The following is a 17,749-nucleotide window of genomic DNA, read 5'->3' on the forward strand; positions in this document are numbered from 1 at the left end:
ACGCCTCAACTTTGAGCTTTAGATGGAGAAGAATTAAGCTACTTTACAAAACCAATTTATTAATAATTTACAAATAAATTATTGACATTTCAGAAAGGATTATATGACTGTTTATTTTCCAAGAATGGACATTCTCAACAATTGCAACCTCCTCGCCTCTATAGCACTCAGTAGCCCCATTGCTGTGAAACAATCTTACTCTGCTGTCTGAGGAGGAGCTAGCGGAGCGTGGCAGCAAGGCGGAGAAATCCTAGACTTCCGTTTCTTGTGAGAAACAATGTGAATTAATAACAAAATGAGTTTAGCTAAGGTTTTTCTCTCATTCTATTTATTCAGTAATCCTAGGCACTGATAAAGGTGATAGGCTAAAAACAGAGAGAGAATATAAAAACTGATGTTTACTCACCCCAGTGAATACAGCAACTTTATTGATTTCTGGTGTGAATGGGAACGGAAGACTAACAACACTGGTAAATGGCTCCACTTTTTTCTAATACATATCAGGGAAAATAAAATTATGAAAAAGTCATGTTCTACAGATTGCACATTCTGTACATCTAACACTATATTACGCATAAATTGTTGGACCGGCAAATATTCTGTTGAGCACATTTCACGCCCCACCCCCCCAGCCCCCACCCCTGCAAAACAAATTGTTTTTTAAGAACTGAACATTTTATTTTTAGGGTGTAATTCTACCATATGCCCTCTCATTATTCCAAAACTAGTCATTGACTATCATTAAAAGCACAGTATAGATCAAAGGGCAGCATTTGCCCAGATGTAAAGGTCAAAGGCAGGCAGGCTGGCTATGAAAGGAGGAGGATGATAAAGGGAAGCACAAGAGTGTGTGTGTGTGTGTGTGTGTGTGTGTGTGTGTGTGTGTGTGTGTGTGTGTAAAGATATAGTGAAGGGGGAAGTGCAGAGTGGAGACCCGAGGCCCAAGTGTCGGCCACTGGAGATCTCCTCACAGAGGGGTTTAGGAGAGGAGACGGGTCAGTCAGGGTGCGATGTAGTACCGACGAAGAACACAGCTTTCCCCCAGATCCTTGATGCTTCCTCCCCCCCAACTACCATGATCTGAATTCTACCTTGCAGGACTGGATAGGGCAGAGGTTGTACACTGGTGCGTATGGGAGCTGGAAGCACAGGGAATCCAGGGTGGACAATACCTTCAGGACCAGGAGTGTGAGGGGCGAGGCTGGGAGAGTGGAGGGTGAGTGGGTTGGAAAGGGATTACAAGGATCCACATGTGACCTCCTCCCTGGGAGACGGACGGCAGAGAAGGGGGGGAAGGGAGACTCTAGATAGGGCAAGATTTGACAAAATAACAATCTGTGGATTATCAAGGGCTCATGAGGGAGCGGGGAGCGGGGAGGGAGGGGAAAAAAAAAAGAGGACCTGATGCAGAGGGCTTACGTGGAGAGCAAATGCTTTGAGAGTGATTAGGGCAGAGAATGTAGGGATGTGCATTATACAATTAATGTATGTATATGTGTGGATTGAGATAAGAGTTGTATGAGCCCCTAATAAAATGTAAAAAAAGAAAAGAAAAAAAAAAGGGAAGCACAAGAAAGGAGTGTCAGGAGTGTGGGTACATTGTGGGAGTAGAATCAATGTCACAAGACGAGATGTGTATGAACTGCTGAATGAAAAACCATTTTGCTCTGCAAATTTTCACCCAAATTTCAAATTAAAGTTTCTAAAAAAGAAAAGAACCATAGGGAAAAACAAAGCACATTCTATTTCTTTTTTAAGAAACCAAAATGAAAATCTCAATCTTCCTTTCCATTTCCATACCCCCATGGTAAGGGGTAATATCTGTTGGATAGCACTGATAACAGAGAAGTGTTATCTCACCTACAGAGAAGTGTTCACATGTCTGTATCTTCCCCAGTTTCTTTCTCACTTTTTCACATATTCTCACATAAATGATTTTTACATAGGAGGCACCTAAGAATGTTTGCTACTTTGAATTAGATTTAAAAACACAGGTAACTTTCTTATACTATCGAATGGGACACAATACAGCTGGGCAGCAGCCAAAATAATAAACTTCAAACTCAAATTCTCTGCTATGGAGTCGATTCTGACTTCTCACAGCCCTAAAGCACAGAGCAGAATTGCCCCCTGTGGGTGGCTGACACTGTAACTCTTTATGGGAGTAGAAAACCTCATCTTTTTCCGAAGAGCCTCTAGCTATTTCTTTCGCACTGTTGACCTTGTGGCTGAAAGTCCAATGCATAACCACTGAGCCACCAGAACTCTTGAACAATAAACAGAACGCAGTTAATCTGCTCAGTCGGAGGTCACCCTTAATCTCCATTCTTGAATCCAAATAATCAGAGAGTATAGACCTCAAGTCTGAGACAGAGAGTCATTGAGAGGGTCCAGTTTGAAATACCGTAGATCACAATCACTTATAGACAGATTTGGGGAGGCCGTTTGAAAAACCAAAATAGACCATAACACACAGCTGAGGCACCCCAACACAGATAGAGACCACACAGGGCTTTAAAGCTAACCTGCTCAATCATTTGGTCAAAGGCCTGCCTGGGCCCGAGGCTCGGATCTCTTAGGGAGACTACATGTAAAAACAAATTGTAGATCCATAGTGTTTAGAGGAAGAAAAAGAAAAGGGGGCTCTTCTGCTAATTAACACTGACTTAAAGATTGTGTCGTAGAAAACAAACAAAACGCTCTACTTTGAGTAGAGCTATCTGCCTAAGAATTTCTTTCCAGACAAAAAGGCACAAATTCTTAAGGACATTCTATATCAGCCAAGCATGTCAGTTTTATGACTGGAATGTCTTTCCATTCACATGTCACAACTGGCTTCAATAAAATGTTCAATGGCAAGCAATTGCAGTGATAACACCCCCTGGGGAATTTGGCTTATTGTACAAGTACTCTGAAGAAAGAAAAATACCTTAGGCAAGCAACAATCTTATAAGTGGATTCCATTTATGAAATGAAGCTTGTCATCCTACAGGAGTTCATTACGATCTAGATTAATGGCTGACTAAGACAGTGATCATCATGGACATTACAAAATTTGAAAATAAAAGAACAAAGACACTATGTTATAAAATAAAAACTGAAGCAAGGCTAGCAGAAACTGCCTAATAGATAAGAACCAACTCTAGAGTGAACTCTTCCCACTACTGTGGAACCATGAGTCAATTACTTTACCGTTTATATCTCTGAGGTTAAATGAGAAAACGCAGGAAAAAAGCATTGAACACTGTCGCACTCCAAGTAAAATGTTGATTATTGTTATTTCTCAGTTATCAAGTCCATTGTGTCCATCGTCCACGCAACCATATGAACCATTTCCCATTAGAGATGAGAAAGGTGCCTTGCTGGTGCAGTGGTTAGGAACTCAGCTGCTATCTGAAAATTCAGTGGTTTGAAGCCACCAGAGGCTACCAGGGGACAAAGGCCTGACAAACTGCTCCCATCCCATTGCTGTTGTTACTGTGAGCCAAGGACTGAGAGGTCAGAGAAGAGCTGCCCCACAGATTTTCCTGCTCTGAACGCTCATAGGTTCACATCTCCAGATCACCTCTTCTGCGGAGAGCCTAGTGGCTTGAACACAGCCCCCTCCGTAGACCTTGGAAACCCTGTGGGAGTCACCCACAAACCCTGTGGGAGTCATACAGGGTTGCTGAGTTGGAATCAACTCAGTGACACCCAACAGGTGAGAAATCTGAGCTGTGAAGCCTGAAGTTCCAGAGAAGACTGAGTAAGGTGACTCAGGGCCCATGTGTGAGCGCCACCTGTGCTAGCTCCTTACCTGCTCTCTCTCTTGTTACTACTGAGGTTGCCAAATTGTACTAAACATTTTGTATCACTTAGATTTGTGTGTGAGGGTGTGGGGGTTGTTTCTCAGAATAAAAATGCAAAGACTGTTTCTAAAAAGTTTATATTTCTTCATTGAGGAGCTTATGAAAATCTAGGGCTGTAACACACCTCAAATAAATAGTCTCAGAGGAAGTCACAGCCAAATGCTCCTTAGAGGGTAGGCTGGAGACTGCCTCACAGACCTTTTGGTGTTATTAGGAAGAATCAACACCCGGAAAGGGACATCATGCTTAGTAAAGTGGACGGTCATTAAACGGCAGGAATTGTGCCCGCCATGAGCTCACCACACCGAAGCCAGCCTCTGGGGGCACGCAGCAGAGCAGCAGGGGGAGCAGAGCAGAGCAATGAGGTCCCCAGGGATAGATGCAGTGCCAGGGCATAGCACCCCATCAGACTCAACTGGAAAACACTTGTGAAGGACAACAAATAGACCCCTGAACTATTTATACTTTTTTTGTGTGTGGTTGTTTTACTTTCTATTGTTGCTTCGTTGTACTCAGTCTTGTGATGGTACATAGCATGTCTACCTGGAAGGGATAGGCAGGTTAAATAAGCCAGAAGAGAGATCAACGGGATAACAGTTCCAGAGGAACATGGGAGTAGGTGAGGCAGGGAAAAGGAAGTGGGTGTTAACAAACCCAGGGACAAGGGAACAACAAGTGATCCAAAATCAGTGGCAAGGAGGGTGTAAGAGGTATGGCAGGGCTGGATGAAGGGTAATGTAACTGAGAGGAATTCCTAAAACCCAAATGAAGGCTGAACATGAGAGTGGGACAAGAGACAGTACAAAGAAACAGAGGAAAGAACTAGAAGGCAAAGGACAGACACAGAGATTTAAATACAGGCATATACAGATGTAAATATATTTATACACGACAGGGGGTAATAGATCTATGTGCATATATTTATAGGTTGAGTATTAAGAAAACAGATGGACAGTGGGACCCTGCTCAAGTACTCCCTCAACGCAAGAACACTTTATTCTAACAATCTGGCAGTCTGAGATGCTCACCTGCCTGGCATGATCACTGAAAACAATGGGTGCACAAGCAAATGTGGTGAAGAAAGCTGACGGTGCCCAGTTACCAAAATATATAGCATCTGGAGCCTTAAAGACCTGAAGATAAACAAGCAGCCATCTAGCTAAGAAACAACAAAACCCACATGAAAGAGGCACACCTGTCTGTCCCGACTTGATCAGAGGACAAAGTGGGTGCATAAGCAAAAGTGGTGAAGAAAGCTGATGGTGCCTGGCTATCAAATGATATAGCATCTGGGGTCTTAAAGGCTTGAAGATAAACAGATGGCCATCTAGCTAAGAAACAACAAAGCCCACATGGAAGAAGCACACCAGCCTACTCCGTCATGAATGCTAAAGACAAAGCAGGTGCATAAGCAAATGCAGTGATGAACGCTGACGGTGCCCGGCTGTCAAAAGATAAATAGAATCTGGGGTCTTATAGGCTGGAAGATAAACAAGGGGCCATCTAACTGAGAAACAAGAAAGCCCACATGGAAGAAGCACACCAGTCTGAGATGACAAGGTGTCAAAGGGATCAGTGATCAGGCATCAAATAACAAAACAAAAAAAAAGAATCATAACATTGTGAATAAAGGGGAGTGCAGAGTGGGGACCCAGGGCCCATCTGTGGGAAAATGGACATCCCTTGCAGAAGGCCTGTGAGGAGGAGAGGAGCCAGTCAGGGTGCAGTGTTGCAATGATGAAATATACAATTTTTCTCTAGTTCTTGAATGCTTCCTCCCCCCACTATCATGATCCCAATTCTACCTTACATATCCGGCTGGACCAGAGGATGTACACAGGCACAGATAGGAACTGGAAATACAGGGACTCCAGGACAGATGAACCCCTCAGGACCAGTGGTGAGGAGTGGTGATATCGGGAGGGTAGAAGGAAAGTGAGGGAGAAAAGGGGAACAGATTACAAGGTCTACATATGACCTCCTTCCTTGGGGAAGGACAGCAGAGAAGTGGGTGAGGGGAGACGTCGAATTGTGTAAGATATGACAAAATAATAATAATTTATGAATTTTCAAGGGTTCAGGGAGGATGGGGGAATGGGGAGGGAGGAGAAAAAATGAGCTGATACCAAGGGCTGAAGAAGAAAGCAGGTGTTTTGAGACTGATAATGGCAACATATGTACAAATGTGCTTCACACAATTGATGTATAGATTGTGATAAGAGTTGTAAGAGCCCCTAATAAAATGATTTAAGTTTTTTTAAAGTTGTAAGCGCCCCAATAAAATGATTTTTTTTAAAGTGGATGGTCATTAAAAAAAGACAGAGAGCATTGTAAAGTCAATTACTACAGATGCAGGTAGGTTAAAAGTTAACACCTTATCATTCGATCTCCCTTTTGACCCATTTAAAATTTGTTCTCATTTTTAGTATCTTCTGCATTTTTTTTTAATTGAAGTTTTTCTGTTCTACTTTGTTACTGGTGTTGGCTTTGTTATTGTTGATGTTGTTTTGCTGCATATGAAATCCAGATATGCAAATTTAAAAGGATAATAACTGGATTAATGGCTTCTAGGGGGTATGGAAGGGAAGGTAAGTTTGGGGGAAATGGAGAGCTAATAATAAGTAAAAGAAAGGAGAAAAATATTCTAAAATTGACTGTGGTGATTAATGTATAACAACTCTTCTTAATAGGACTGAACTAGTGAATTGTATGATAAAATTATATGCCAATTGTTGGGACAAGAGGACAGTAAAAGGAAACAGTAAAGAACTAGGAGTCAAAGAGCATTTACATAGGTCCAAATACATATGCAAATACACTTATATATGATGGGGAAATAGATCTATGTGCATATATTTATAGGTTTAGAATTAAGGTAGCAGGTGGACATTGGGCCTCCATTCAAGTACTCCCTCAATAAAAAAACACTTTGTTCTATTAAACTGGCATTCAATGATGCTCACCTTCTAGACATGATTGCTGAAGACAAATGGGTGCATAAGCAAATGTGGTGAAGAAAGCTGATAGTGCCCGGCTATCAAAAGATATAGCGTCTGGGGTCTTAAAGGCTTGAAGGTAAACAAGTGGCCATCTAGCTGAGAAACAACAAAGCCCACATGGAAAGAAGCACACCAGCCTGTGTGATCAAGAGGTTTCAAAGGGATAAGGTATCAGACATCAAAGAACAAAAAAAAGTATCATTGTGAATGAGGGGGAGTGTGGAGTGGGAACCCAAAGCCCATCTGTAGCCAACTGAACATCCCATTACAGAAGGGTCGCAGGGAGGAGACGAGCCAGTCAGGGTGTAGTGTAGCATTGATGAAACATACAACTTTCCTCTAGTTCTTTAATGTTTCCTCCCCGCCTCCCTCCACTATCATGATTCCAATTCTACCTTACAAATCCGAATAGACCAGAGGGCATACACTGCACAGATAGGAACAGAAAACCCAGGGAATGCAGGACAGATGAACCCTTCAGGACCAGTGATACCGGGAGGGTGGAGGGCATGGGGGTTAGAAAAGGGGAACCAATTACAAGGATCTACATATAACCCCCTCCCTGGGGGAGAGACAACAGAAAAGTGGGTGAAGGAGACGTCAGACAGTGTAAGATATGACAAAATAATAATAATTTATAAATTATTAAGGGTTCCTGAGGGGCGGGGAGTGAGGGGAAAATGAGCTGATACCAAGGGCTCAAGCAGAAAGCAAATGTTTTGAGAATGATGATGGCAACAAATGTACAAATGTGCTTGACACAATGGATGGATGTATGGATTGTGATAAGAGTTGTACGAACCTCCAATAAAATGATTTTTTTTTAAAAAGGAAGATCCTTAACTAAATTGATACCATGGCTGCAACAATGAACTGAACACAACAACTATGTGAGTGGCGACGAAGGACGAGGCAGTGTTTCATCTGTGTACCTAGGTAAGTATGAATAAGCAGCAACTCAACAGTACCGAGCATCAACAATAGGTAGACCTAAGGTTATTTCCTACTCTGAGTAAAGCTTTTACATGGAACTCATAGAGGCTCACATAAACAGGTAAAGCAGAGACTCAGGTTGAAGGAAGAATGCAGAGCTTGGAAACTCCTGCATCCAAACAGTCTCACCCTAGGACTCCGAAAAGCGCCCTATAAACCACGGCGCTAGTTCAAGGCCCTCGTTCAGAAGAGGAACATGACACTCAGGCAGCGTACGCTCACCGGTTACAGTAAGGCCTGAATTAATGTCAACAGCTACTGTACTGGCGTTGATTCCAGTGATGCTTCGGAAGTAAGGGGCTCTCCAGAGCAAATCATCAGCAGTGTGCTTCACATTTGGAAAAACTGAACACAACATTTGATAATACTAAGTTATATTTTAATAATCATCCAGGGAGGAGACATTTTTTAGAATTAAGAAACATGAATTCTATAACCATTGCTCACACAGTTACTGAACCTACATACCTTCTTCTGCAATGCCATGTCTAGGGTCAAGTCGAGATAAACACCTTGCTTTGGGTACGTGAAGTCCAGCATTTGAAATTTCTTGAGTAGGTGAACCGCTTTCTCTACTTCATATCTCTGCCGTGGGTATAAGCGTTTCAAATAAACATCATCTTCTGGCTCGTCGTCCATATAGATGTATGACTTTATTTTTTCTATTTCATCATTTTTTTCATCTGCTGTTTTCTCTTTGGGGCCTTTTTTTTTCTTTGCAGACCTTAAAAATATTAATTTTTAAACAACAAAAATAGTCAATAGGTGGAAACAACCCATCAACAGATAACTCAATAAACAGAGTACATACATACTAAGAAACAAAACAAAACTCAGTGTCACTGAGTCAATTCAGACTCATAGCTCCAGGAACAACTGGTGGTTTCTAACGTCGGACCTTTTGGTTACAGCCCAGCACTTCACTCACCAGAGCACCGGGGCTCCTTCCATACATATACTATGTATGAATATTTACAGACACAAAGCGAAAGGGTATTCTTAGATAGCTGTGAATGGATGATCCTAGAAAACATTATGCTAAAATAATGTCAGACCATAAATAAAACTCTAAGAGCCTACTTATATGAAAAATATTTTTAAGATAAAAATCAAGGTAAGTTTAATATATAGTTCCATAGTTAAAATTTTTAAATAAATATTTGCAAGAGAAAATGCAAAAAAATAAATTTTAATTAAAAAGAATATGCTCCTTTAATTTTTCTAGTTCAATAAATATAAAATCAACACATCAGCTATCATTCACAGATAGCATTTAGAAAATTTTAAATCTGTAATTGATAGCTTAAAGGTTGATTTTAAATTAGGGTTGGAATCAAGTCAGTAACAGTAAGTTGGTTTTGGAGTTGATATAAAGTTGAATGAGAAAAATGATAATTTATAAATTATCAAGGGCTCATGAGGGAGCGGGGGCGGGGAGGGGAAAAAGAGGACCTGATGTAAAGGGCTTAGGTGGAGAGCAAATGCTTTGAAAATGATGAGGGCAAAGAATGTACAGATGTGCTTTACACAATTGATGTATGTATGGATTGTGATAAGAATCGTATGAGCCCCAAGAAAAAAAATTTAAAAAAAATAAAAAAGAATCGTATGAGCCCCTAATAAAAGGTTTTAAAAAAAAGTTGGACACTGAATAAGGAAGATTAAAGGACAATATGCATTTGAATTATAGTGCTGGCAAAGTATATTGGAAGTACCACGGATTGCCAAAGGAATAAACACATCTGTCTTGGAAGTAGTACAGCCTGAATGATCCCAGAGGAATGATGGCAAGACTTGGCCTCACACACTCTGAACATCTTATCAGGAGAGATCAGTCCTAGAAAAGGAGATCATGTGTGACACAGTGGAGGAGCAGTGAAACAGAGGAAGGCCCTCGACACGGTGGACTGACCCAGCGGCTGCAGCCATGTGCTCGCGCAGAACAACCGTGAGCACGGGGAAAGGAGGAGGCAGTGCTGTGTGCTTTCGTATGCAGGGTAGGTGTGAGCCTGAACCAACTTGATGGCTCCTAACAAAAACAACTCCCTGGATGAGAGGACCCCAGGCTCAATTATTGACACATAATGAATTAGTCTTAGGACATAAAACCAAAACGCATTGCCATGTGGATGATTATGACTCGTGGCAGCCCTGTAGGGGAAAGCAGAACTGCTCTGGGAGTAGACAGCCTCACCTTTCTCTCGCAGGGCAGCTGGGGGTTCCAGCCTATGATCAGCAACCCACTGAGCTGCTAATCACACGATCCTAGTGTACACGTACACTTAAGAGAAATGAAAGTATATGTCCACACAAAAGCTTGAGATGACACAGTAGCATTTTTCAGAAAAAACAAACCTACACATTGTTCATTAACTGATAAACACATAAAACGTGCTATTTCCATAGAATACACTATTATTTGGGCATGAGAAAGAATGAAGTAAGGACACATACTATAGTATGGATGAACTGAAAACTTCATGCTAAGAAGCCACTCACAAAAGTATCCATTTAAGTGAAATACCCAAAAAAAGACAAATAAAAAAGATACCAAAACCAGATTAGTGGCTGCGTGCTGCTAGGAGAGCCCTAGTGGTATAGTGGGTTATCACTGGGCAGCAGTTTGACCCCACCAGCCCTCCCTGGATAAAGAGGAGCTTCCTGCTCCCACACAGATGGGTGGCCTCAGAAAGGGCACTTTGACCCCATCCTAGAGGGTCACTGAGACACCCAAGGGCACTTTGACCCCATCCTAGAGGGTCACTGAGACACCCAAGGGCACTTCCATCCCGTCCTAGAGGGTCACTGAGACACCCAAGAGCACTTCGACCCTATCCTACAGGGTCACTGAGACACCCAAGGGCATTTCGACCCCATCCTAGAGGGTCACCGAGACACCCAAGGGCACTTCGACCCCATCCTAGAGGGTCACTGAGACACCCAAGGGCACTTCGACCCCATCCTAGAGTGTCACTGAGACATCCAAGAGCACTTCGACCCCATCCCAGAGGGTCACTGAGACACCCAAGGGCATTTCGACCCCATCCTAGAGGGTCACTGAGACACCCAAGGGCACTTTGACCCCATCCTAGAGGGTCACTGAGACAGCCAAGGGCACTTCCACCCCGTTCTAGAGGGTCACGGAGACACCCAAGAGCACTTCGACCCTATCCTACAGGGTCACTGAGACACCCAAGGGCACTTCGACCCCATCCTATGGGGTCACAAAGACGCACCCAAAGGGCATTTTGACCTCATCCTACGGGGTCTAAAAACACAGAACTGAGTCCGTGGTGGTGAGAACGGTTTGCCGGTTCACCCTGAGGAGAAGACAGGAGCGGTGAGGGAGGACTAACATGGTTTTCTGGGTGGCTAGAATGGAAAATAACAAGTTGAGACCATGAAAATGGTCATATTCTAAAATTACCTGTGGGTGATGGCTGCACAATTCTGTAAATGTGCTAAAAACTACTGATTGTACACCTTAAACAAATAAATTATCTAAATAAAGCTCTTACTTTAAAAAAAAAAAGCTAAGCTAAAACCTCTCAAAAAACAGAGACACATAATACTAAGACATAAAATGACACATGGAAAGAGCTAGCCCTAGTGGTATAGTGGGTTTACACATTGTGCTACTGCCTGAAAGGTCAGCAGTTTGAAACCACCCTAGCCATTCCTCAGAAGACTGGGCTTTCTACTCCCATGAATAGTCTCAGAAAACCACAGAGGCGGTTCTACCCTGTCCTACAGCGTCGCTGGGACTCGGAAGTGACCTGATGGTGTTAAGTTGGTTTTGGCTTATTATACATTCTAGGAGCCCTGGTGGCCCCGGTAAGCTATGTGTTGAACTGCTAACTGCAAGGTCAGAAGTTAGATGTCACCATACACTCCTTGAGAGAGAGATGAGGTTGTCTGCTCCCATAAAGATGTAAAGTCTCAAGAAATACAAAAGGGGCAGTTCTATTCTGTCTTCTATGGGCAGTGGGGCAGTGAGGTTGTCTGGGGGTTGGACTATAAATTCTAGAAGCCCTGGTGATGCCGGGTTGCTAACCGTAGGTCAGCTGTTGGAACACACCAGCCACTCCTTGGAAGATGACACAGTTGGCTTCTATGAAGATTTACAGCCTTAAAATCCCTGAGGAACAGTTTGACTATCCTATCGATCGAGAGGCCGTTTGAATCAAAAACAACTCAGTGGGAGGGCTTTATTTTGCTTTTGGTTATTTTAGGTTCTGGATGACTACAGCAGGGGCTGGCAATTTTTGTTTCTCTAAATCTCGCTAAAGTAAATATTTCAGGCTTTGTGAGCCATGTGGTCTCTGTCATAACTGGGCAACTCTGAATGTGCAATATGTACATGAGAGTGGAGCTGAGTTCCAATAAAATTTTAATTTCATAATTTTCATGTTCAACCATATATTGCACCCGCCTCCAACCATTTAAAAATATAAAGACCATTCTTAGCTCATAATCCATACAAAACAGCTTATAATTTGCTCCCTCTGGGAATAAGGGGAAAATAGAAAGCAAGGACAGAGCAAGATGAGGCCAGAAACTCCAGAACACAGAGGGCTTCCTCTAGGGCAGCTGTTCTCAGCCTTCCTAACGCCGCACCCTTTCATACAGTTCCTCGTGCTGTGCTGACCATAACAATATTTTCATTGCTACTTCATAACTAATTTTGCTACTGTTAGGAATCGGGTGATCCCCGTGAAAGGGTCATTTGACCCCCAAAGGGGTCGCGACCTACAGGTTGAGAACTGCTGCTCTAGGGTCAGTGAGAAGCTCAGGAACAGAAATGACACTTGTATTTCAGGTGGAGGATTTTAGCTACAATATAAGGGAAGGATTTAAAGGAAGCCAAATTGGGATCAATCAAGAGACACCTACTTCCCTATCTTCCCAAGGGAGCTTGAATCACAACAGTGGTGGTAATAAAGCTGGAGAACAGATGGTCAATTAGAAAATATTTATCTAGTAACCAATTAGAGCCAACCTCTTGACTCTTGGTGACCTCAAGGTGTGTCTGAGTCAAAGTAAAAATTGACGACAGGACCAAGGAAAAGACTCAGGAATACTCCTTGAGGTTTCTGGCATAGACCAAGCAAAGGGTAACATAACTCACAAAGGGCAAAAAAGCAAGAAAGCCAAACAGGTTTCTGGCTGAGGGAGATTTTCACAGAGATGAGTGCAGTTGGAGGCAGTTGAACCTGTGTCAGATTGCATCACTGACCTCAATTCTGTACTTCCTTTCTATTCAAGGTCCTCCCATTAAAGGCACAGAGTACATTTACCTGTGCTTGATTTGGTCATGTGGCAAGTTATGCAGAAGGGAGAGCATCCCAGCCCTGCGCCCTACAGGCCATAAAAAGCTTCACGTTTCCACTGGCATATTCACAATTCTGTCATTTTTCTAAGAAGAACATGCCTGTGCTAGCCCAAAAGTGGAAAGATGAGGGACCTGTGGAACAAAACCCCAGGCTAGATGCGATACTTCTCAGCTGGCCTGCACTTGCAGCTGCACATAGGGGCCTAAGCCCAGCCAAGGTCATCCGGGACATACAAGCCGACCCAGCCTAGTTCCTAGCTGTGTGGTTAATGATAAATAATTGGTATGGGAGTTTCTTGCATAGCAAAAGCTAACAACGTGTTTATAAAATAACTATGAAAATATGCCCAACAGGTCTTGCAGATAAGAGTCAGAAGCTCAGAAGGAAACACAGACTGCAGTTGTTAGGTGCCGGTGAGTTGGTGCTGACTCACAGTAACCCCGTGTACAACACGAGGACACACTGCCTGTCTTCCTCCACCTTCACAGGAGTTTTGTGTGAGCCCTTGTGGCCACTGTGTCACTCCGTCTTTTTGACGGTCTTCCTCTTCTTGGTGACCCTCTCCTTTACCGAGCATGAAGTCCTTTTCTGGGCAGTGGTTCACTCGGTTGGACCTAGGGTCTGCTCTAAGTCGGAACCGACTCAACGGCAACCTACCAAAAGCAGGGCGGCTCTCACCTGATGGCACGTCCAAAGTATGTGAGACGCAGTGTCGCCAGCCGCCCTCCTCAAGAGCATTCTGGCTGTACTTCCTTTAGGGAAAACCTATTTGTTCTCCTAGCTATTCATGACACTTCCAATATTCTTTGCCAACACCATAATTCAAAGGCATCAATTCTTCTTTGGTCATCCTTAATCACTGTTCAGTTTTTACATGAATATGTAAAGTAAAAAAGCAAATTAAAAATACCACAGATTGGCTCAGCTGCACCTTAGGTCTCAAAGTGACAGAATTAGTAGTGTTATATTTCCTCAGCATTAACCCATTTCATACCTAGATTCACATAACCTTAAACTTGGGGATCAGTAAAATAGTATTCTGGAAAAAAGTTTGGTTCTGTGGTAAGTAGATAAAGGCCATCTGCCTCAAATATATCCAAGTTGAATCATCAGAATCTATGAATGCTACCTCACTCGGCAAAGGTATTTTGCGGATGTGATTATGGCTACAGATGAGAAATTATACTAGATTATCGGAGGACCCAATCTAATCACATGAGCCATGAACAGGAGAGGACTGTAGCTGTCTCTGGCACAGATGAGCTGAAGGAAGAAGAGGCAGGAGAGGTTCAACTGTGAAGGAGAATCCAAGATGAAAAGGAGGAGGCCACGAACCAAGGAATGTGGGAGAGCTCATGAAGGTAAGAATGGCAGGGACTAACAGCCACTCTGAAGGGTCACAGCAAGGTCCTGGAGAGAAGGGGAGAAAAACACAGAAAAAGTCAGATCGTAAAAAGGACCAGGTTGGAGAGAGATTGGTGGAATCCCTGCTTATGGCTGTCAGTCAATCTTCAGTCAAACAGCAGGCATATCTGAACAAGATGATCAGCCACATGATAGAGGAAAGAATTCTTCAGAACAATCTTCCACTCAAGATCAAAATCCAGCATTAACTCAGGGGTACAGTTCAGAGGGCAGGAAGGGACAGGAAAGAAGGATGAAGGAGCAACACAGGAAAAGATGTAAGGAGAGCTCTATTACATTGTGGGGACTGCAATCAATCACACGTCACAAACCACAATGTGCACGAGTTGCTCAGTAGAAAGCCAATTTGCTCAGTAAACCGTTACCCAAATCATAACAAAGGTTAAAAATGAAAGGAACACCACCCAACCAACACCTTCATCTGAGCTCACTGAGACCTGTATCAGGTTTCTGATTTAAAATAAATTCACGTTGTTTCAAGCCACATTTGGTACCAATAGAAAACTAATACAGGGTCCTATATAAATTTTTGTGAAAGAAAATGAATGACTTTTTTTTTAAGTTTTAAAAAAAGAACCTTTACAAAATCAATTCAACATGTAATTCTATTCACCCATTTAGGGTTCGGTAAATGCTTATTACAACCACTAATCATAGTAGCCTCCCAGTTAATGAGCAATTCCACAGAATAGCAGATAATGACAATGCTCATTTTATTGGGATGCAGGTGTCCCTCTGGATGGGCCACAAGTCTGAGCAGGTGCCTACGTGGATGAATGCCACATATCTCAATAGATACCTTGGAAGTATTTAATAAAATCCTCACACCTGTACAACTTGAGAAATGGCACTGTGATGTTATACTTAGAAAAAGAGCAATGAAGACAACAAAAAAATGGAGCCTAGAGAGGCTGCTTTAGAATAAAATAAACTCTCATCTAAAATAACCAAAATGAAGAAATGTTCTATTTGCAGCAGATTTACCTTTGTGCTGACTCCACCACTACATCCTCACTAATAGTTGAAACATCCATGTAATTTGCAATTATCATGAAATTCCCGATGGCAGAAAACTATTTTTTTAATTAGTAAATACTTTCAAAACGCAATAAATGCTAACTGGAAAGGGAGTTGAGTTTTTAACTGTGTACCTACTTATACTTTGACATTTTTTCAGAAAATATTTAAAGTGGCTCAGTGAAAAATATATTTTTAAGTTTCAAGAGGTTGCTTGAGTAAAAAGAAAAAGGGAAAAGAGAACATCACCACCAAAACACAGATTGACCTCAGAATAACTTTCTTGAAAAAAATAACAACTGACTAATAAAAAGCTATTTTGCTCCTTGATAATAATTAATCTCATAAATCTAATTCTACAGCCCTCTGTCTTGGGTTGAACTGTGTTTCAGATGTACTCAAGGCCTAGCCTGTGAATGTGACCTTATTTGGACAAAGGGTCTTTGCAGATGTACTCAAGATAAGATTGCACTGGGTGATGACAGTGGGTCATAACTGAAGGGGAATGCCAAACACTTACTGTGCTTACACAGAACCTGGCAGAGATCAAAAGAGTCGTTCGAAGAGAGCAAGGGAATAGTACGTGGTTTAAAATCAGGAAAGGTATGGGTCAGGACTGTATCCTTTCCCCCTATTTCCCCCTATTTATTTGCTGAGCAAATAATCTGAGAGGGTGGACTATCTTTGAATTTTACATAAAGAACGGTATGTGGCATTAGGGCTGTTGATAGCATCAAGATTAGAAGAAGACTGTGAACAACTTGTGATAAAAAGATGACACACCTGTTAATTGAAAGAGAAGAGGTAATGCTCTTACTGATGACCATCAAAACCTGCCACAGATACCTAGCTTGGGGAGAAAGAGCAAGGATGCTAAATAAACACCCTCCCCAAGCTCTGGCCACCCAGGGCCTACATTAAGACTTAGGCTGAACCTGTACAATAATCCATCCTGCCACCCATCAGAGTCCCCGAAACCCACTGCCATCTAGATTCTGACGCATAGTGACCCCAGAGGTCAGAGTAGAACTGCCACCTGGATTTCTGGGATGTTAACTCTTTACGGGAGTAGAAAGCTAAGTCTTTCTCTTTCAGAGCCATTGGTTTTGAACTGCTGAACTTGTGGTTAGCAGCCCAATTCATAACATACTATCTCTCTCTCTCTCTCTCTCTCTCTCTCTCTCTCTCTCTCTCTCTCTCTCTCTCTCTCTCTCTCACACACACACACACACACACAAATAACTCAGTGTCAAGAGAAATCAAAAATTCCGATTCAGAGGGAATCCAGTGGCCTTTCTAAAAACAGAATCTGTCACTGGCAAGCAGAGGGTATATGAGATCTTCCAAGTTTGTGGAAAACTGGAATTAAAAGATGAACTTTTCCATGAAGTGTTGAAAGTTCTTAGTGTGCTTACAGATATGGCCTGGGGAGGAAGGAAAGTCATTCTGAACTTCAGAGTGAAGCAAGCAAGTGGCCTTGCACCCCTGAGCCCCTGAAAAAGATGGCCATCCCCCAAATGGATATATATATTATATATTGTAATATATTATAAGCTATCAGAAATGGAAAATTAAAACCAGCTAAACTTATGAATACTGTGATTCTCAGCAAGCTATCAATAAAAGCCACATTGTCACACATGGAAAAAATCTGCTTACAATTTTCTGAGTATGTTTTAAGTGTGTATTTCTTATGTATGATTGCATGTGAGTGAAAACTGCTTCTAAAACTATATGAGTACAATAAAGAAAAGACATAAAATGTAAAGTATCTATAGGATAAAAGAAAACATTCCAAGATAAAGTATTTGCAAAAGATTGGCTATTTTCAATAAACAAATCCTTTCAGAATATGTAATGAAAAAGACAAACAGCTCAGTGGAAAAATTGGCAAAGGATATAAGTTAAAATGTACAATGATGAATTACAAAAATTAGATTGATGACATCCAGGCGTGTTAGGAATGTGGAAAGCTGGGCTCTAATTCAACGCTGAGTGGGTATAAATAGTTCTAACACTCCTCTTACTTCTTAAACAAAAAAAGCTTGCTACTATAAACACTCAACAAGCAAAACCACTGCCCATACATAGACCAAGAGGCAGTCGTTCAAAGAGAATGAGAAGGTACTGCCAG

The 17,749-nt window shown here is 42.1% G+C and overlaps 1 protein-coding gene across 3 annotated transcripts in view; it reads right to left on the reverse strand.

Moving 5' to 3' along the window:
• MRPL1 (mitochondrial ribosomal protein L1) overlaps positions 1-17,749 on the reverse strand; it is a 71,081-nt gene that overhangs the window by 39,230 nt on the left and 14,102 nt on the right. For all 3 annotated transcript variants that reach the window (XM_075544154.1, XM_075544155.1, XM_075544153.1), the window contains exons 3-4: positions 8,309-8,564; positions 407-490 (exon numbers count right to left, since the gene is read on the reverse strand). In XM_075544154.1, the coding sequence (XP_075400269.1) occupies positions 407-490; positions 8,309-8,564 (340 nt within the window). The remainder of the gene's footprint in view (positions 1-406; positions 491-8,308; positions 8,565-17,749) is intronic.

Source organism: Tenrec ecaudatus, chromosome 3 (genome assembly GCF_050624435.1).
Source record: "Tenrec ecaudatus isolate mTenEca1 chromosome 3, mTenEca1.hap1, whole genome shotgun sequence".
Classification (NCBI taxonomy): Eukaryota; Metazoa; Chordata; class Mammalia; order Afrosoricida; family Tenrecidae; genus Tenrec; species Tenrec ecaudatus.